At 45.5% G+C, this 22816-nt stretch overlaps 1 protein-coding gene across 1 annotated transcript in view; it reads right to left on the minus strand.

Moving 5' to 3' along the window:
- Positions 1-18968, minus strand: part of MARCHF5 (membrane associated ring-CH-type finger 5) — a 62090-nt gene extending 43122 nt beyond the window's left edge. The window contains exon 1 of the mRNA XM_066601000.1: positions 18747-18968. Coding sequence (XP_066457097.1) covers positions 18747-18790 — 44 coding nt within the window. The 5' untranslated portion in view covers positions 18791-18968. The remainder of the gene's footprint in view (positions 1-18746) is intronic.
- Between the last annotated feature and the right edge of the window lie 3848 nt (positions 18969-22816).

The following is a 22816-nucleotide window of genomic DNA, read 5'->3' on the forward strand; positions in this document are numbered from 1 at the left end:
GCGATGTGGCTTTTTGTGGTGCCAGTAATAGATATTACAGAATCATTAATATGGCAGCACAAGTACATATACCGTAATACAGGTGCGGATATGCCAGTGCAGAGAAATAACACTATTAATTGTGACATTTTCTTTTTCTCTCCCTGCTTCTGAGACCCAACATTTAGTTTTCCATCGATGTAGCTGTATGGTGACTTGTTTTCTGTGGGTCAAATTTTTTTTTTCACTGGCACCATTTTGGGGTACATATTTTTTTTTGGAGTGGGTGTAGAAGAAAAGCACTGCAATTTCACAAATTTTTCCTTCTATTTTTTATTGTTCAATGTTTGGATTAAATCATATGCCAGAGATCGCTTCTCGTGCGATCAGTTTTTGCACGCAGAAAACCGAACAATGTATCGGCCCGTGTAAAAATGCCGGAAAGATCCGCGGCCAGCTCCGCCTCCCTTCACTGAGCAATGCTTGTTCCTGTCTGGAGTCTGCACCCAACATGTCGTCCTGTGTAAAAAGGGCCCTAACACAGAAGTAGTAATGTTAACCCCTTACGCCCCCTTAGCATAAAATCGATCATTCGCCAGAGAGATAGCAGGGACCGCACGGTGTTCTCCACGTGAGTAGCCGATTACATTGTATTCAGCTGACAGCCCGTGACCGCCCATGCGAAGACAATGCAGCTGAGTGTAAAGTCCAGACCACATGCCTGAATTTCCAAACAGCCGCTGGAGGCTCATTTACATGCAAATAAAGCTGATAAAGTGCTAATGGGCATTAGTGCCCATTAGTACTTTATGCAAAGTGATCGCTACAACTGTCAATCTTTCAATCGTTTGAAAGATTGTCTTTGCGTGTAAAAGAGCCTTAAGGGTACTTAATTACACACTCATTAGCACACTTAGCTTTCCGCCAGAGACAACAACTCAGGCCACGAAACTTGTCATATAAATAAAGCCTCCGGACACACTTCCAGAGTGCCCGAGTTGCGCCCAAGAGACTTGGGTATAACTCGCATTGCAAACCACCGGTCTATGCGCTCTCCAATACACCGTCGGGCAGCACATTGACATGCCTTTGCATGTCCTAATTCTCATCTGCGATATGTTCAAGAATAGGAGACGTGCTAAGTTTTTTCCCGCAGTCCGTTTTGTGTAAAAAAAAAAACAAAAAAACAAAAACCTCTGTAGTGTCTTCTGCTTCATTGATTATGGGTCCGTATGAGGTCCGTGTGTCATCCATATTATTCACATCCAACACACAGATTGGAAAAAAAAAAAAAAAACTCAAGTTGCCACAACCCAACAATCTAAACCTGTGTCGTGCCAAAAATCACCATGTAGCCACCTTCTGTCAACAGCCTGGTGGGCTATTAAAGGGATTCCCCCAATTAACACAACTCCTGCCCGGATGTCTTATTTAAGAAACCCTCTGGTTTTACGACAAAATTTTGGCCCACGACCAAAGGAAGGTGGGTGGGGCATATGATCAGCAGTTCTACTTTGCCAGATCCCATTTTGGTCCATCCAAGTTGGCCAACGTTTTTTGCCGTCTAACTACTCCCCACAGTCCATTGGCAGAGTTAGACTAACAGTGCGCTATACTTGCTCTTTGACTGGCCAGGACTGTTCATGTGATCAATACTGACCAACCAGAGAGCAGTGCACAGTGTGCATTAATTAGAAAATTGCAGCCACCATCTTGGATGCCCAAAAATAGGACCTGGAATTGGCAAGACAGCAGAGAAGAACAACTATAGGTAAACCCCAACCCCTTCAGAATTTTGTCCTGAAACTGAAGGGTTTCTTTCAGACACATGGACATCATAGAGGGGGGTTTCCTACTCGAGAACACCATCTATGAGCCAGAGCAGAGAGTGGCAGTGTATAAGCACTCATTCACCTTTCCAATCCACTATCTGATGTCTAAAGACATCCTGATTGAAGGCTGTACAGCCCTGATGTCGAAAGACATCTGACAGAATATTCTTACTGTAGATTACTGGCCGCTCTGTTGTCGGGGGCCTCTCCAGCATGTCACATACCGCAATACTGGCTCTAGCCAGCAGATGGCGCCATTGCATAATGGCAGAAAGAGAAAGCGCCCTAGGAAACCCTGAATCCAAAATTGGATTGCAAAGGGTTCAGGGAAACTTGAGCAGTCATGGAGCATTACATAGACAACCATCCATCTGACAATACTTCCTCTGGCAGAATCAACTGTTGGCTCGGAGTTCAGGGGGCAGGATCGGGGGCGATCAGCTGATCGCCCTGGCGAATGGATATTGAAATAGGTTGTATTTGAGGCGTCAGCCCTTTAAATTATTCCTAGCAACAAGTAAAATGGCAAAGTTTTTCTATACGAACTATCTGTAACAAACGTCTAACCCTTCTAATGTGATTTAATGGTCCGATGATGGGAATATTAAGAGACGACGATTGCAGATGTGCAGAAAATGAAGTTCCGAAATTAAATTTAAATTGACGCGGTATAATAAATGTAAAGTTCCTTCCCAAGCTCTGCGATATTGTTCCTCGCCCCAAGTTCTAGGCCTGGTTCAATAATGACTTTCTAGCAGCGCAGTCACGCCAAGCAAGAAGGCAGATGAAATATTACATTAGGAGTTTGCTAAGTGCTGAGATTTGCACCTTCAGTGCTGATAATTGAAGTTTCTTTCTACCAGCTCAACACTTCTGATACGTGGAGACACTTCAGGCGGCTTTATAGAACCGGGCGAAACACATTTTATTGCCAATAAAACGCATCTGGCATATGAGATTGGGAAACAAGACTGGCAAAATAATGAAAGCGAAAGCCGAGAGAAAACACTTGATTACAGGCAGTTCTCCTCCACGCCTCGCCGCTGACATATGCTGACAGCGCGCTTTTAAAGGGGAACGCCGCGCTTTACAAAGGCTGAAGGCAGATTTTCTTGGCAGTAAATGTTTATTCAGTTTATCATAACGCCTGGAGAGAAGGAAGCCTCATCTGATCACATTTGGGTCCTATAGTTATAGTTAGGCCACCCCATTGGCAGTGCCTTGGGGCGCTTTTACACGGAACGAAAATGGCTGCATCATTCGAATTTGAACAATAATCAGTATAATCGTTCATTGTAAACACGGCCAGTGATTGAATGATAATTTATTGGGAACCCATGAAAAATAAGTGAACACAAGTCAAGTTACTTGTAAGCCAAATCCTGGCCCAGGGCTTAGTGCAGTAGCATCGCAGTACTGGAAGCAGAGGTCAAATCTGGGCAATATCTGCATGGGGTTTGTACGTTCTTCTGACATTTGCCGGGTTTCGTCCTATACGTATAAAAAAAAAAAAATGTAGCCACCAAATATATAATGTTAACAGAAAAAACACTTACTGTACTAGAATTTACATTTCCCATCCAGAGTGCCATCATAGCCGCAGAATAAAGGTCCATTTACACGCAACGATCATCTCTCAAAATTTGTTAAAACGATGGCATTTGAGTGATAATCGGTGCGTGTAAATGCTCACATCATTCACTCTTCGGCTGAACAATGATTTTAAGGAGAGCTTAAAATCCATTGTACAGGGGAAGAATAGATAACACAGACCACACGCTGTGTTTTCTACGGGAGCGGCTGATTGCATTGTATTCGTGCCGGCAGCCCATGACAGCCAGTGCGAGAACAAAGGAGCTGTTTGCAGAGCTCAGACCACCTGCTGAATTCTGCAAGCAGCTCCTGGGGGTTCATTTACACACAAATAAAGCTGATAAAGTGCTAATGGGCATTAGTGCCCATTAGTACTTTATGCAAAGTGATTGCTAAAACTGTCAATCTTTCAATCGTTTGAAGGATTGTCTCTGCGTGCAAATGAGCCTTACTCTACATAGATCTTAAACTCTCATCCCAGTAACCAACTACACATCAGACCAACACGTACGGTAGTAGAATAGCCCCAACTGATGCACCTCACTACAACTTAAAAATCCCGTATAGTGCTCCCACACACACCAAGTAAAAATCCCATCTGGCACCACACCCACATCCTCACCAGCCTCACAGAATGCCATCCGTCGTCCCTCATGTAGTACAATTATCCTAACCTGCACTTTCTCCCACTTTATACAATAATCCCGTGCAGCATACCTCTACCCACCATACATACCACCATGCTGTGCTCTTTACCCCACATGCAATAATCCCATGCTCTTAGTTTTACCCCGCCATAAAATAAATCCATGCTGCCCTCTTTACCCCCACCATAGAGGGGGGGGGGGGTGTCTCACACGAGTGGATTTGAATTGTGGATTAACGATTGTCATCTGCGTGTACAATGCGGGCATTGAAATGCATTGACTTTTGCCGGTTCGCTCACACTTGCGGGTAGCAATTGTGGATTCTGCAAGTGGAATAAAAATGGCAGCATGCTCCATCTTACTGCAAATTCAGGGAGTATGAGCTCTAATGATCTCTATGGATGCATGCGATTTGCAGTGCATGCGCAATTAATAAATAATAATTAATAATAATCTTTATTTGTATAGCGCCAACTTATTCCGCAGCGCTTAATTAAGATTGTGTATGGGCATGGATTTGCACCCTAGTTGCTATGAGACCAGATATAAATTGTATAAAGAAAGCAGAAATTAGTGGGCAGACAATGTAGGACAGAGTCTGGGGAGCAACAGTATCTAGACTGTCTACAACCTCCACTAATTCTTCTGGGCTCTTCCTCCACAAGTAGAAGTGTTTTTTTTTTTAATGGTTTATACTACTTTCAAAATAAGTAGTATAAACCAGCCAAGCACAAGAGAATGTCGCCTGAGTGATAGAAGGGTGTTTCAAGAAGGTCGGGCTACTTTTGGATTTCATTCCCTGCTCGCGATCTTTCTTCAACGTGGACCATATGCTGTTGATATACGTAAAAAACCCCATGCATATGCGGACTGTTGCAATTTGTTTCTGTGATCATCCTCAGGTCTTCCAATGTAGATAGTAGCACGCAGAATCTGACCCATTTGTGTGAGCCCGGCTTTGTATGTTGAACTCTCCCCCAACAAGGTAATAATCCTATCCAGCACAACACCTCATCGCAAAATAATCTCATTCAGGGTTTCCCCCACAGTGCAATTATCCCACCCGGCACTTACTCGCTTTCCACTTTTCCCCATGTGCAAAAATCCTATCCAGAGAGATCTGGTGGGCTGAAGGACCTGTGGTGATGTCCTGAATCAGGATGCATGTAGTAGAGCCGTGTGTGTAATGTGTGGGAATCAGGATGGATGTAGTAATGATGTGTGGGCATCATAATGGATGTACCATGTAGCACAGCTGTGTGCCAAAAACACTGGTACTATAATTTCCCTAATAATTAGTAGTCCTTCCTACAAAGCTGTCCACCACGCGGCACCTTTCCAACATCTGTTCTCTTATCTCTATTTTCTTCCTGCTCTCCTAACGATTTGCTCTCATGTCCCTCCCATAACCAGGTGCCATCCATATTCCATGTCTCATTTCACACTGTATTTCCCTACAATCAGGTGTATAAAACCTTCAAAATACACATCAGGTATAAATTTTGATATTGAATGTGAGGTTTGACATATTAAGGTCTTGAAAGCTCATTTAAACCCGCTTTCATACATTCAAATTCTTCCATCAGAAAACAAGTTCATTTATCCGCTGCCGCCATCCGACCGTTCACCGCGGTACAGTCAATCTACGAGGAGAAGGCAAAAATGACAATTTCAGTAAAGAATAATGAAGCTCTGACCTCCGAAACGGAAAAGGTCAAAAAATCTATTTTCAAAACTTGGGCAGCTATGTGGCAACTTAATTGGAATCCATGGAAACTATTTTATTGCTGGAAATATTGATTGCACATTTCTCTGCATCAGTAAACATGTCAGCGGAGCGCCTTCACACGGCCTCACAGGAGAGACGCGGATGCCGGTGTCAGGAGACTGCGCTCTTACCGGAAATATTGTACACAGGTTAAAGGATAACCAGTTATAAAGAGTTTGTATAAAAGTTGGGTCCAAGTCACGTGTGGCCGTATCCCGGGCCCGGACACAAGTTCATTTATAAGTCACTAGTTACATGTTGTGTTCCTGGTCATTTCCTACAGGCACGGAAAAGTTAGTAAAAACTGGAGTTCCCCATTGGAGAGTTAAGACCTGTGGGAAAAGGCTTCTAAAGGGCCACGAATTCTGTGCCAGTATGACAAGTAATCTAATAATTTGCTGATCAGTGGGGATCTCACCGCTGAGACCCCGCCAGTCTCAAGAGCAGGACTCCAGTGTCTGGCTCTGCCTGTCACTGTAGGGGTTCCTTCTCTCTCCACAGGGACATCAGTGGCATGCTTGGCTAGCGCTCCATTCATTTCAATGGCTAACAGAAACGGTCGAGCGGCTGCCACATGGCTATCCCTGCAACCCCACTGAAAGGGAGTTGAGTGCCAATGCAGCCAGCATTCTATTCAGTCCCTTCTCACGGGGTGGGGTGCAAAAAAAACCCCAGTGTGGACAACGGGGGAGACGGGATCCCCGTTCTTGACATCAGTGTGGGTCTCATTGGTGAGACCCCCACCCCCCCCAACCATTCAGCAAGTTATCCCTATTCTGTGGAGATAACTTCTAATTTGGTAGAACCCTTACAAGGGTACAACCAGTTGGGGGAGTAATAAGTAAATTACCTGAAAGCACTGCAGAATAAGTTGGCGCTCTGCAACTAACAAGTCCCTCCCCCTTTTATCTGAATTTGGGTGTATGACTACACGCAGGTGACTACGATATCTGGCCCAATATCACACTTGGTGATGCGTTTTACCTGCGGATTCAAGGAGATTTTCAGGCAAAAGCGCCTCGCATCGCTTCTGTGATTTTCCGTTCCTCTTGCGCAAGTTTCACACACAAAAGAGGATCGAAAGTGTTCCCCATTGATATCAATGGGAAACCTTGCATCGCACCAGCATGCATATCGCACGCCATACAAGAGCCATCCGATGTATACCAGGTCCCTTTGAAATCAATGGGCGATGCCTTCCGAGGAGAAAAAAAAAAAAAAAACCACGCCACAATTTTTCTTCCCTCACAGCCTCTCATATGTATGACTCCATTCGAAATAACGGCGTTCATACTCACTCGAGTCACAAATCTCGCAACGCATATAAACCCGTGCGATATTAGAGCTCGTGTCAAACCGGCCTAACAGTCCGCACCTTATGGACCACTGCTCTCCTTAGCCTTCTCTATGTGTCACGCTGCGCAGATCACCAGGCTGGGAGTCTTTGTAAAATTGAAATGAAATTAATTAAAATTTAGAATTAAATTAATTAAAACAGCAATGGAAACGATGGATGCAAGATAAGAATTTATTTTTGTGACTCTAGATGCAGCACTTTAGGCTGGGTGCACACAGGGCGGATTTCCCTGCGGAATTTCGCTGCGCAAATCTACCTGCGGCTGCTAATCCCGGGGGTTAGCCAGCCATGTGAATGAGATTTGTCAATAATCTCGTCAACAAGGGGCGGACAATCATCGCAGCAAAGCCGGAGTTAGCCGGCGCTGCGGCACGGATTCTCGGGATGAAGCAGGTCATTTTTTTTTTTTCCATTGCGGCCTCGCTCCTCTATGCAGTGAAGCCACTCCAAGCCGCGGGTTTTGAAGCAGCGCTTATCCCGCGGAAATCTCATGGTTTTTCGCTGCGGCAAAACCGCGAGATTTCCGAGTGAAAGCGTCCCGTGGGAACCCAGCATCAGTGTTCCGTATATTATTTATATATCTATCTTATTCATTTTGTCAATATAACATACCTTAACAAAAAAAAAAAACAATAGTGTAATGAGAAGTTACAGGCCGTTGTAATATAGCTTGTGTTTTAGTTCCTCACCATTTTATCATATCCCCCTTTAGTTTCGGCCACTTTTCCTCACAGTCGAGATTTTCCATAGCCTTATTAAAGGGAACCTGTCACCAGGTTCATGCTGCCTGCCTAATGGCCAATATGAACCAAGGACAGATCCGCCCAACATTTCAGAATAGACTCCCCCGAGTCAGAGAGAGGGGCCGCGTGGGGCTCTACCCGCCAGCAGCACGATGACCGACAGCTCTCTCCCTGCTTGTGCGATCCAAGCAGCAAGACCCCGATGACCGGTTCCCTTTAAATTTACACTCTATGCAGAATCACTTATTTTCCAGGCGACACCTGATTTTATTTGAGTCCGATTCGACTAAACAGAGTTGACAAGGCCTCTGAACGCCTCTTCTAGTGACGAGCGACAAGAATTAGTTTGTGGTCAATTTTCGAAACTATATTGCGAGTCAGGACAGCCAATTCCGCCTCCCGTTAAGGTCAATTGAAGAAAAATCGGGTTCTCTAATTCGGCATCCAATAGTGGAGGTGTTGGCAGCCCAGAGGTTAGCACTGCTGCCTAGGTTCAAATCCACATCAAGGTCAAATGTGAAACTACAACTCCTGTCCTTCCTGCTCCAATAGGAACGCTGATATTTTTTGGCAATTTTTGCTAAAAATCTTAACGAGATGATCCAATTTAGCAAAAAGAAAAAAAAAACGTTTTTAATGGCCCGAAAGATGAGGAAGAGCAACACTTTTCTCTTGTGCGTGTAGTTCCCTTTAAGAGCAGCGTTGCCCTTTTGCCGTAGAGTGGTTGAACCTGCTGATCGGGATGGTGTCACCGTGTTCTCTACAGCTGGAACGGCTTTCATAAATAACATAACTTGAGCAAATATTGTCAGCGCTGTTATTTTTGGAACGACTCCCGGCTAAGCCAGGATGTAAGAGAAACATCAAAGAAAGCCTGAGAATCGGCACCTGACACGTCATTAGTCTTAAGGAACCACGCCGAAAGGTTAGCGAGGAGGAAGTCGCTCACAGCCCGCCGCTTCAGATTCTCAATGGCAAAGTGTGCAGAACAAGGGCGAGTTCACACACAGCAGATTGTGGTTGTGGGATGATTGCCGCAACTCTGCAACTGAGTGGAGTACAATGTAGGTGAATGGGGTTGAAAAAAAATAAAAAATAAAAAAAAAACACACTCATTTCATGCGTGCAGCGGAGGAGATCCACAGTGGAAACAGTTACGCTCCGGATTTTTTATAGTCGTACTACGCTCAGTCATGGAAAAACAATGGATTCACAGTAAATGTATTCTTTAGGCTATAGGTGGATTCGCCGTGGATATCTCATGTGGACCCTCCGCACGGAAAATCCGCAGCATTTACAACAGAAGCAAAGTGGAGGAGATTTTAAAAATTTTGTTTACACCCCCCAGGGAAAAAAAAAAAAAAAATTTACACAAAATCTGCGAGTAAAGCAGATCTTCAGCATGTCTGCCATAGCACTGGATTTTGGTACAGACTCCAACTCTTCAAATAAGGGGATGAATTCTGCATCATTTCATTTTGACACATAATTTGTATTGTGGACAATCCGCCCAAAAAAAAAACAAAAAAAAAAACACAAGACTTCTGCCCCTCCCCCCCCCCCCCCCCCCACCTTCCCCTGTACATTTTATTATAGGCCAATGCCACCAAAATTAGCAAGTTCGGCAAACATTTACAAGAGGCGTTTGAGCGGCTTAAAGTGACCCTTGAGTGATACTTTTATTTCTTTCCACATACCTGATAAGTGTTGCCCAACTTAATCAAAGTGCGTGAAAGTAGATGAACTAAGAATATCACCTTACAAAGAGGCCCTTTCACAGATTCCCCTGAGCCGCGGATGTACCGCCATCAGAAAAAAAAAAAGAAAAGGTTAGCTTAAGATTCCTTTTACATGGGACAACTAAGTTGAAATCCAACTTTGCGATCCTTTACTCTGTAACATCTGCTGTTAAGGAAGAGTCGGGAGGGCACCATACACGTTGATCAGCCGGACCCACTTCAATCGGTGGGTTTAGCAGATAGAATAGACATACTAAGTGGTTATGATTGTACCACTAAAAAAACTGGTTTGAAAACAACCAGCAGAATTGTGATTGCAGCTCCGGCCGATGATACAAGCTTTACTACCACAAGCAAACTTAAAAGGTTGCGTAGCTTATCAATCTACATAAAGCAACATGGCATCAGATAGTCACCAGCTGATTTTTCTTCCACTCATAGAGCCACCTGGTGTAGTAGGACTCTTTCCATTTCTGCAGCGCAGTGTGAGGAGTCCTCCAGGTCATGTGACCGCTGTTTGATTGTAGGAACATACATTTCCCATAAACCGCTTGCTTCTCAAACAAAGTTCCCTGCAGGCTACCACGTGCAGCTAAAGTTTGTCATGTAAAATAACACTTATTGTTAGAGGCAGCAGATAGCGTGCAAACAAGAAAAATAAGAAAATATTAAAAACGTACTTTTTCAATGTTCGCTGCAACGGTCTGATCCCGAAAGGGACTGCTGCCGCCATAGTCCGTACAATGCGACAACTCAGCCAATCACAGGCCTCTGAAAGCCCCTTTAAACTATCATTTCTAGCCCATTTTATTGGCTATTGCATAGCCCAGAGTGATGCAGTGCAGATGAAGCAGAAGAGATGTCTTCTTGCTCTGCCGGGTTTTACGTCATCACACTGTAGCGGCACATATCAGTTATCTGGACCTCGGGCCGGCTGGTACGTTGTGTGACTTTATATCAGAAGATAAAACCAAAAAACGATAAAACCGCACGGTCTGGTTACATCCGTTTTACAAACCGAAGTTTGTCCTGGCCTGACGGCGGGTCACCAGACCCGAACTCTGAGCACCACACATACATTCAAATCAAAGTTCAAGTGCAGAGACCCGCCGTCAGGCCAGGAACTGCCAAAGTCCGTATGTTAAACGGATGTACCAAAAGAGCTAAGGGTGCGATCAGGCATAGCCAGTTTGATAAAGACCCTACAACATTTGGGTCGAAACGTTGCTGCTGGTTGTGGTGTGCAATAAAGGACCCATCTAAGGCCGCCTGCAGACGAGCGGGTCGGATCCGGCAGCGAGAATTCTCGCCGTGGGACCCGACCCAAGAGCCTGCAGGGACGAGCGCGTACTCACCCGCGCCTGGCGGCCCCGGCTCTTTCATGTGCCGGTTGCGGCGCAGCCGGCGCATGCGCAGACCGGAGCCGGCGGCCGGGTGAGTGCGTGCCCCGCACAAAAATAGGACATGCCGCGGTTTGTTTGCCGCGCGAAATTTCGCGCGGCCAAACCGCGGCCGTCTGCATAGGAGTGCGTATTGTAATGCACTCCTATGCAAACTTTCAGTGGCGGAAATCCCGCGGGAAATACCGCTGCGGGATTTCCGCCCGTGTGCAGGTGGCCTTACACGGATGTATTTTAACTGCACCTACTGATGCTGCCTTGGACTTTATTTACTTTAGGCATAGCCAGTTTGGTGCAAAGTTTACCCTTTCAAATGGATGGAGTGAAATGTGCGGCAGATCTGCACCAAAAACACGAGCAATCTGGTGCAGATTTGCAGATATCTTCTGTGGAAGGTGCCCGCCATGGAGTATCTGCAGCAACTCAGCCATGTGCGACCATACCATAAATGTATGTTTATTAATGCTGATATCCTCCTTCATATCTGCCACCTGCACCCATATATACACACTATGTAAATACAAAGTATTCTGGAAGCATTTATGCATCTGCAATTCAGAGGAGTATTTCGGCCTGACCGCGGGTCTCCTGAGCCCAACTCAGGAATTTCAGAAAAAAAAATTTTAAATTAAAAAAAACAAAAAAAAAACAAATAAAAAGTTTGGAAAGGGTTAAACCAGCAAGAAAACTGTACTATTCGCCATGGCAGGAACACATTTTTGGAGCCAAAGATAAACTTAGTAAGTCATGAAGAAATGACTCCTAGAAAAAACAATTCTGACCTCATTTTAAAACAAATCTCAACAAATCTCAATGTTCACAGTTTACAGCTGGTGCCCAAACGTCTAGTAGAGAAAAGCGTAAATTACGGTCTCAGTAGGGCGACTTCACTCTGGACGTTGCCATCAGCCACGACATGAGCAATCACTATGAGAACACCGAGCGGCATCAGTACAGCAAGCAGAGACCACCGGAGTCACCAGAACCTCTTACAAGACTGGATTCACACGGTTCTAGGAAACTGCAGATCTTCTGCGGCGGAAAATCCCTATTTCATAGTAAAGGCGATGCGGAGACGTCTCCGGAAGCGTCATAGACATGCTACAGGAGCAAATCCGCAACATACACTGACCTACAGAGTGGATTAAAGGGACAGGACGTATCTTGGTCCTAAAGATGCAACAATTAGTTGGTTTTTTTTGGGGGGGGGGGGCGGGGTTCAACTCCACTTTTCATAAGCCGTAACTTTTGCTGTCATTTACCCGTCGGCGGGGCCGCATTAGGCTTGTTTTTTGCATAACAAGCTGTAGTTTTTATTGGTACCATTTTTGGGATGCATACAATGTATTGTTTTTTTTGTAGGTTTTTTTGGAGATCAGTAGAAAGGACTAAAAAAAAATATATATATATATATAAATAAAAAGCCCACTCCTTAAGGGCTCCCTCACACAGGCGTTTGCAGAAACGCAGCGCTTTTCAATGCTGAGTTTACTGCGGTTTCAGCAGTGATGTCATTCCTTTTTTTTTTTTACAAGGTTTTGGCTGTTTTTTCAGCACGGCTGAAAAAAAACCCAATCCTCACCTAGCTGGCGCCGTCCGGGTCCCTCCAACCGCTGCTCTCCGGAACCTGCTAGGTGAGTATTGTTTTTGCTTTTTAGGTAGTGCACCTAGCGCTTGAGTTTAGCGCTGTCAAAAACGTGCTACCAAGTTGTACCATGTTTTCAGCAGCGCTGAAACCCCTGCCCATTCATTTCAATGGGCGACACACAGCTGAAGATAGAACATGCATCGCTGTTGAAGACGCTGCGTTTTGACTCTTGTGTGAGCAATCAAATGGGAGCGTTGTACCGCGTTTACTGCAGCGCTGAAAAGGCAGCGCTAAACTCCTGTACAAAACCCGCCTGGGGAGGCCTAATTCTGCCATTATTTATTTCTACAGCATTAATTATGCAACATAAATGATAGAAGTTTTTCTGTGGGTTGGTACAATTACAATACCAAAATTCTAGAATTTTTATGGTATTCCACTTCTGCACAAAAAAAGGCAAAAATAATATTTTTATTTTTCATCGCCACATTCAAAGTCCCACAACATGTAAACACCTCCCATCCCTGGGGGATTTCACATGGATGGTTGGGGCGATATCAGATCATGATTTACAGCCATATAAAGTTAGCCTTTGGCCTCGTTCCCACGAGCGTGTGTTCGCGCATACATAGGTGCGCACAAAACTGTGCATCCACATACGTGCAAAAACCCGCGTGAATAAAACTCCGTGCACCATTGCTTTCAACAGGGCCGCCGTTGCTGTCAGCGGCCCCATTGAAAGCAATGGCCTGCCGCCAACCCCTGCAGGGATTTTCGGAGAAGGGCTTCAGATATAAGCCCTTCCCTGAAAATCATCCCTAGCTTGTGTAAGAAATAAAAAAAAACATATATACTCACCTCTCCGCCGCTGTGGGCTCAGGCGTGTCTAGCCGCTTGGTCCTCCTGAACTGCTCTGAAGCTCTTTCAATGAATTCAATGAATGGCCAAGCGCTGCCTGTGATTGGCTGAGTGCTGTGACCAATCACAGGCAGCGCTCAGCTGTCATTTCGATGAATGGCTGAGCGCTGGTTGCGACTGGCTGAGCGCTCAGCCAATCAGATACAGCCCTTTCAGCAGGCGGGGATATTTAATTCCCACTTGCTGAAAGAGCTTCAGAGCAGTGCAGGGAGACAAGTGGCTAGACGCACCTGAGCCCCACAGCAATGGTGAAGCAAGTATATATTTATTTTTTTTATTTTTTATTTTTTTACACATGCTAGGGATGATTTTCAGGGAAGGGCTTATATTTAAAGCCATTCCCCAAAATCACTGCAGGGGCTGCTGGCAGACCATTGCTTTTAAAGGGACCGCTGGCAGCAGTGGCGGCCCCATTGAAATGAATGGGAGAACATCACGATCCTTTGCCACAGCTGTGCCAGCTGTGGCAGGGGATTCTTTCCTCCTCGTGGGGAGTCCCTTTGTCACTGAACACTGTGACAGTGCTGTCACACTGTTCAGTGACAAGGGGACTCCCCACAGGCAATATTTACACGCACCACAGACCTATGGTGCACGCATGTCCTATCTTTTACAGGTGCGCGCTTTTGCACGCCTGTAAAACACGTACATGTGAGCACACCATAGAGAAACCAATGGTTCAAATAGATGCACGGTTTTGTGCACACATATGTACGCGCGAACACACGCTCATGTGAACACGGCCTTAAGCTTTTTTTTTAAAGTTTTTTTAAACTATAACGTTTGCCATGCAGGTAACATGCATGTTCAATGTATTGCACAGGTCGTTAGACGCAATAATACCAAACATACGAGTTTAATTTTTTTTTCTAAATAAAGAGGGGAAGCGCACAAACAAAAGTTTGACATTTTTTTTATTACCATTTATTTATTTTTTACATCTTTTATGTCCCTGTAGGGGACTTGAACTTACAATGCTCTGATCGCACTGACAATACACTGCAGTATTTCTGTATTGCGATGCATTATTGCTTCGCATAGCGATCACAATACTGCTCTAATGTTTAATGCAAAGTTGTACTTAAGCTGTGCGGGCTCCTATATTAATTCAGGGATTTGCCATCATAAATATGTATTCCTTATGCCATCCCCCCATTAGAATTAGTTTTCCTCTTAAAAGGGGTTGTTGGTATTATTGTATCTTGTCACCACCAGGAAGTAGTGGTGGAGACAAGATTGTGGAGGCTTGACACAACGGTGACGCTCCCTGTTCATGATTGGCTGGCCCATTCCTCAGCATCACAGGTCCTGGCACTCACTACTGCGGTTTACTGTAGTGATGTTCCAATGCCATCTGCACTGCAGCAGCGACTGTTGCCGACGGTGCCCTGGCAGCACCGCTGCTGTCACTGTGAATGGGCATCTCCCGTTGCAATGTCCCCTGGCCTGGTAGTGTGGCACCTGCGGTCCCCTTTACCAACCGCTCTGTGAGGGTCCCCAGCAACAGTAATGTCAGAGCTCCTGGCCTGCTGTCAGCCATCCGTCTTCTCATGCTGTGGTGGAGAAGGCAGGGCAGCGATGCGGCGGTGGCCAGATGGGAGCAGTGCACAGCGCCACTAATCCCTTACCCTAACCCTCCTGGCCAGCCAAAAAGCAGTACATATACTACAGCTAGCACCTTCAAGGACCTTTAAAAAGTCACAAATCAGGAGCTAGGGGTGTGACAAAGGGCGTTCCTCCATCCAAGCCCTGTCAAACCCCTTGCTTCCTGGTGGTGACAAGATACAACAATACCGGGATTGTCCACCTTATTTTATTCTTAGCAAAAACAGGCTGGCCCTGCAAAAAAATAATAAAGGAGCTTCTACTCCCCTCTCCCAGTATTTGTGCTGCTGTCCTTTTGTTTACAGGCTGCTGCAGCCAATGACTGAGCACAGCAAGCAATCAGTGAGCTCCCCTACTGGCTGCAGCAGCCTGCAATTTCCTATACACAGGCTGGTGCAACCTATAGACATTATGTCATTGGGGAAACCCAGAGCAATGGCGGAGGTGAATATAAAATCCTTTATTATTTTACTTTTTTTTTTGCCAAGAAAGAAATATGTTGGACGGCCCCTTTAAGCAAAACTCTCTTAACCCCAGTACTTAGGGGTTGCCTTGACTAATGGACAAATCTGCTGTAAAATAGTTGTATAAACATCAGTTTTGGCAATGAAAGGGTTAAGGTAGACTGATCAATTGCATTTCACTGTGTAAACACTTCAGCTTTAAACCAACTTCTAAGAAGCGATAATAAATATAGCAGCATGAAGTAATACTGCAATGTACTATATATAAGTGCCCTCTGGTATGGGCGCCCGCTGCAGAGAAGGTCACTTCCTGTGAATCTCCGCAGTACGATGAACGTGACTCCTAGATGTTAGCAGCAGCTAACTGTTCTTTAATTTCAGATATTGTCGAATCAATAGCATGAATCTATTTACCAGACCGCCATGATGCTACAGCTCCCTCACCTTGCCAACCTGGTCCGCTGGCACAGACTAAACCACAGCATGTTATCCCTTAGGCTGCCTGTCCACGGCCGGGACGGAATATCACTAGCAATATTTTGCCACAGGGGAGGAGGGGGGGGGGGCACTGACAGGTCTTCGTGATTAGCCTATCTAAATGATAGGCTCACCACGGAGAATTGTGGCAAATCGCAGCATTCCACGATTTTAATTGCGCAGGTGGAGAATCGCGATGATTCCCCGCTCATGGACGTTGGGCTGCGCTCTCCATAGTTAGCTTTTCATGGCGGATCACACTATGACTATCGCCCGTGGACAGGCAGCCTTTGTCTACTTTTGTTTCAATTTCGTCCCCGTATTTCAATTACCCCCCCCAAACAGTCGGATGTCTCGCTCAGCGCCCCGTTAGCGGCTGCGTGTACACAGGATGATTATCACGCCAATTCCCTATTCCCAGGGATAATTTGGGTGATATTTGCCCCGTGTAAAGGTACCTTGAGGGCAGTTTCACATTTGCGTTGGAACCTCAAAGTTTCTGCCAAAATACTGGAAGAAAAAGGCGCGGCACGCAGCACGTTTATTCTATCCCAACGGTGCAGTAAAGCGGAATTACGGGTGCAGGTGTGAAACCACCTGAAGGCTTCTTACACACACCTGAGAAATTCGTGCGAGAATTGTGTATGGTGAGACGCACAAATATGGACCCCATTCTTTTGAGTGCGGTCAGACACATGAGCGATTTTTTTTGTGCATCATATTGCAGTACGGGGAAGAAAAAAAAAATTGCGGCACGTCCTATCTTTGGGCGTTCCCTTGAATTGCTTTCAACGGGACCGGCAAAGTATGTGAGGTTACTCATTGAAAACAATCGTTACCCCCCTGATGTGATGCGAGACTTTTTTTTTTTTTTAACACATCCATGGGGACATTGCGCTCGCCGTGTGCAATCAGCCTATGTCTCAATAGAAGATCAGTCAGCATGGCATGGGACGTACTTATAATCTTGTGTTTACACATCCTAGAAGTGACAGTTAGTGTCAAAGTAGTAATGAAAACTGAAACCATACTGCACATTACACCAGAGATAAACCTAAACTCCCCTGGTAATTCTTCTGCATTTAGTTTACTCTTTGTTTACAGGGCTGATCTGCACCGATCACCAAGGACAGAGTTTACGAATACTAACTCCATGAAGTCAGCAAAACTGCTAGCACGGGGCAGCTGCTGCTTTCCAGGCTCCATTAGGTCACAGATTTCCTCCCCATGATGCAATGCGCAGGACAGCGCCATATATGTGATGGAACGCGCCGTAACTTTTTCCCCATAACCTGCATCTACATCCTATCCATCCATAGGGCTCACCACAGCGTTGCACCGCCTACATCGCCTGCGCCACCTGACCCAAGCCCTCCCTTCTGCCAACAACCTACAATTAACAGCCCATCAAACACTTCCCCCAACTCCATAACCGCCGGCCGGATGCCACTTTATAGTTACAGACCCTTCTTGGAAAGAATACACAAGATTCTCGTAAAGGACATGAAAAACACTTCAAAATGTTACAAAGTAACAACCACAAGAAAAAAAAAGAAAGAAAAAAGTGTCACTTCCCAGAAGCGATCCGTGCCGAGTCCGAGTTTGAAATGCCACATACAGATTCGCCCGTTCACAGTGGCTATATCCACATACAGATCAATGGCGAAAACCCGCGAGGACGCACCCTGAGCGCACGTTCACACACCGGAATTCGCCACAAAGTTTTCCACAGCGAATTCCGTCAAAAAAAAAAAAAAAAAAAAAAAAACGAACATCAAAAACTGAATCTTTCTGCCGTGGTTTCTAGGGGAGGAATTTGCCGCAGAAAATTCTACGGCGAATGCCACCGTGTGACCTCACCTTAAGGCTCCGCCCACACAACGCTGGCGTGGATTTTTGGCGCGGGTCCACAGCAAACCTTACCACTTCAACTAAAAGGATAAAACCAGCAACAAAAACTACATTAAATGTGGCGAAACTGCTACATGCGAACGACCCCAACGCGCCATTTCTCCTGCAGCGGCCATGGGAGGGAATACTTGCGGCTGGGGCTTCCTCAGCAATGTCCGCCATTAATGCGGAGAACAAGACGCAGTGCGACCAACTGATCCCGCCGCGCCCTGCGCTGGCCAAGTGGTTATTTATTGCTCAGACGTATAAGCTTAACATAAACGCCCTTTCACACGGCGCGGCGCGATCATTAGTCGGGTCGCCCGAATACGCCAAAGTTTGTTCGTCGGCTGATTAAAGCATTTCCTCGCCTGTCGGCAGTACGCCAAGTAGTAACGGCCGCTCGGCCCTGCACCGCCGACAATCGGCGCAGAATCAGAGGGGTTGAGCCAAGTTATAGGACCCTCCACAGAGGAGGGCTTTATGAGACGTGGGGTCCATCAGAGACCCCCGCTGATCCCAAGAATTGGCAGAAGTTGTATCCGGATTCCAAATCTGCGCCGATGTGGCAGATTTGACTCGGTTTTCGATGCGCAAAACTTGCTGATGCAGAAATCCCACCGGGTGTAAATATACCCTCAGTGACGGCCAACACTGCAGAATGGGACCTCCCACCATAAGACAAGCGTATGAATAGACCACAGCGCAGTATATATGTAGACTACAGGGGGCGCCACCTGTCTCACCTGTCCAGGATCTGCTGCAGGGACACGCTGTTGGGTTCCGACATGACGTCCTCCGCTCCCGCCTCACAAGTCCATTCACAGTCCCAGCCCGGTAAACACTCCGTCCGCCGCTCCTGCACCGCGTATAACCGAGCCGCGGCTTGTTATTGTTGTCAGGTCACACCAGTCGTCGCTCCAGTGCCGTCACGTGATCCGCTGCCCGTGCGTACCGCGTCATACGCTGGTGACCTAACCCGGAAGCAATGGGGTCACGTGGGAGGCGTTGTCTAGGCAACGGCTGCCAGTGTCATAATGGACCTTGTGAAAAGTGATGGGCAAATGTGACTTGCAGCCAGATGGGAGTTGTAGTAATTTCACAAAAGCTAATAAGGGGACATCATTTGAAAAATCACTGATTTTGAGACTTTAACCCATTAAGGACACTACCTGTTTTGGCATTGAGGATGCAATGATTTTGGGGGGGATTTTCATTTCCACTTTTCAAGACCCATAACTTTTTTATGTTTCCGTCGACACGGCTTGTTTTTTGCGTGGCAAACTTTAGTTTTTATTGGTACCATTTTTGCGTGCACATGATGTATCGTAAAACTTGTTTTATTTTTGAGGAGAAAAAACATCAATTCTGGCATTTTCTAATTATTTTTTTTTACAGCGTCAATCATACAGCATATATGACACAATACATTTTTTCTGCGGATCGGTACGATTACAACGATACCAAAAGCATGATTTTGGGGGGGGGGGGTTCCTACTTTTGCACAATAAAACCCCTTTTTGTAAAATTATAATTATTTTTGCATCGCTGCATTCAAAGTCGCAAAACCTTTTTATTTTTCCATGGATGGAGCTCTGTGAGGGCTTGTTTTTTGCGCCACCAGCTGCGGTTCTTATTTGTATCATTTTGGGGTACATATGGCTTTTTTGAGCGCTTTTATTGCGCTTTTTGGGAGTTAAAATAAATAACAAGCATTTTGCCTCCGTTTTTTAACATTTTTTGCTAAGCAGGATAATTAGTGTGCTCAAATTATAGTGCAGGTTGTTACGGACACGATGATACCAAATTAGCGCGGGTTTTCTTGAATTTTTTAATTTTTAGATGTTTTTTTTAACACTATTTTTATTTTTATTTTTTTGTCCCTGAAGGGGACCTGATCCATAATAGCTATGACTGCTATAGTAAGGCATGGCAGGACATATGTACTGCAATGCCTTATCACTTGTAAGGCCTCATGTCCACGGCACATGCAGATTCACTGCGAGTCGTCATTAAAAGATTTTCTATTGCTTACGGGAGATTGTGGATTGCGTTTTTCCCGCACGGATGCACTGCAGATCATCCGCACGGAAAAAATTTGCGACCCCAGCCTTTTCCGCACCTCCCTAATTGATTTTAACCTTCAAATCCACAGTGCATCTGCATTTGCATTTAAATGTATTTGCGAATTCACTGCGGATCCTAAGCCCCCATAGAGATAAATGGAGCCACATCCGCGCGTGATCCGCGAATCATTTAAAACAAAATCCGCAGGTGTTAAATGAAGTGTTCTCTATGGGCGGCTTGAGCTGCGGGTGAACCGTCCATGGACATTAGGTCTAATGCAACTGTAGGCAATGGCAAAGCAGGACGCCATGGCAACCCGTCCGCCCTCCGCGATTACATAGCTGGGGTCCAATGATATCACAGAGGGAGCGCGCTCCCTCTCTAAACCCTTTACATGTCGTGATCTACATAGATCACGGCATGCTTGGGGTTAACAGCTGTGGTCGCTGTCCTCATGCACCCTGGCTGTTACAGCAGGAGGCAAGCTATTGGTAACAGCCGTCTGCCGGATGGCGCGGGCTCACTTCTGATCCTGCACCATCCACATGATGTAAGGTTATAAGTTAGTGCTATACAAATAAAGATTATTGTTATGTCCGGTCACATTAAGTACTATGCTGCCATGACGTAACCTTACGTCCTGTGGCGTTAAAGGGGTTAATTATCCCACACGGTGAACGTTGTCAGAAAAAAAAATGCCATTTTGTGATTTTATTTTTTGGTCACCCTGTCTTCAAGAAAAAAGTTAATAAAAGTCGATCAAAAAGTCATATGAACTCCAAAATGGTATAAATAGAAGGTACAGGACGTCCCACAAACTACGAGCCCTCATACAACTGTGTGGACTGAAAAATAAAAATGTTATATAGGTCAGAAAATGGTGGTAGAAAATAATTAATTTTTTTTCCAAAGTTATTTTATTTTTTAACAAGTAGTACAGCCAAAACATAAATTTGGTATTGTCACAATTGTACTGTAGTTTCTATTGCTACCATTTTGGAGTTCATATGACGGTTAAGAAAATTGTAGATCAATATATCAATTAATTGTTTTTGCTATTAGATTGTAGACTAGGAAGATATAGCATGCTGCTAGTATAAGTAGTGAAGGGGTTAAATGAAACCATTTCTATATACCAGTGAGTGGTACTGGGTAAGGCTGCATTCACACGAACGTATATTGGCTCGATTTTCACGCTGAGCCAATATACGTCGTCCTCATCTGCAGGGGGGGGGAGGATGGAAGAGCCAGGAGCAGGAACTGAGCTCCCGCCCACTCTCTGCCTCCCCTCCGCCCCTCTGCACTATTTGCAATGGGGAGAGATGGGGCGGGGCTAATTCTCGCCACTTAGCCCCGCCCCGCCTCCTTTCATTGCAAATAGTGCAGAGGGGTGGAGAGGAGGCAGAGGGGGCGGGAGCTCAGTTCCTGCTCCTGGCTCTTCCATCCTCCCGCCCCCCTGCAGATGAGGACGACGTATGTCGGCTCAGCGTGAAAACCGAGCCGATATACGTTCGTGTGAATGCAGCCTAAGGCCTCCTTCCCACGAACGGATTTACGCCGCGTAAATTCGCGGCAAAAATCCGCTGCGTTGCACCCTGCTATTAGGTTCTATTGAACCTAATAGCACAATGCTCACGATGCGTAATTCCACCGCGGAATTACGCACCGCGATTTCTCCCGTCCTCACCCGTAGCATGCTCTATTTTCTGCGGGTGAGGACGGGCTGTACGCGCTGACGGCTTCTATTGCAGTCAATGGAAGCCGTCCGTTCACGCTATCTCCCGCTGTAACCAGCGGGAGATAGCGTGAAAAAACGCTTTCCCGCCCACCGCCGTGCGTCATATGACGCCATATGACGCGGCCGGCCGCGTCACGTGACACGGCCGGTGACGCGGCGGCGGTGGGCGGTGACGGGCGGTGACGCGGCGGCGGTGGGCGGGGAAGCGATTTCACGCTATCTCCCGCAGGTAAGTATAGGGGCTCTGGGGGGCGCCGTGACGGGCTTCACTGCGTAATATTACGCGGCGGAGCCCGTCACGCTCGTGGGAAGGAGGCCTAAGAGAGAGATAAGATAGTCCTCCAAACCCCCTTCCCTTGCATTCCTTACCACTGAAATCATAAGGTTTCATTGTATATTATAGTTACACCTTAACAGGTGTGAACTTATGTTAATCATTTTAGTTGTAGCCTATCATGTATTCTTATTAGTTTTGGAGGTATGTACTTTTATTGTGATGTCATTTATTATATATAAACCACATGCAACTTTGAATAAATTAGAAATCACTTGATACCGCAAAAGGCTGGTGTGATTTGTATTTCTCCTAAAGGCCCATGCTTTCTACATGAGATCTGATTGTCTTCTCCTTGGTAAACAAATCAAATTCTCCTGACAATGACTTATTGATCGCTTTTATTACATTTTTTCTTGGAGACAGGGTGACGAAAAAGCGCAATTCTGGCGTTTTTTTCCTGACGACATTTACTATGCAGGGTATATAATGCATTACTTTGCTAGATCAGACATTTATGGGCGCAATGATACCAAATATGTTTTTGGGGTTTATTAAAAATTTTTTATTATAAATATGGCAAAAGGGGGTGGGAGGATTAACTTTTATTATGTTTTTTTTTTTTAATAATTACTAAAACTTTTTAAAACTGATGTTTACATTTCTTTAGTCTCCATCGGGGACAAGAACTTGCAATGGTTTGATCACTCCTGCAGTATGATGTAATGCCATAGTAT

Source organism: Eleutherodactylus coqui, chromosome 4 (assembly GCF_035609145.1).
Source record: "Eleutherodactylus coqui strain aEleCoq1 chromosome 4, aEleCoq1.hap1, whole genome shotgun sequence".
In the NCBI taxonomy this organism is placed as follows: Eukaryota; Metazoa; Chordata; class Amphibia; order Anura; family Eleutherodactylidae; genus Eleutherodactylus; species Eleutherodactylus coqui.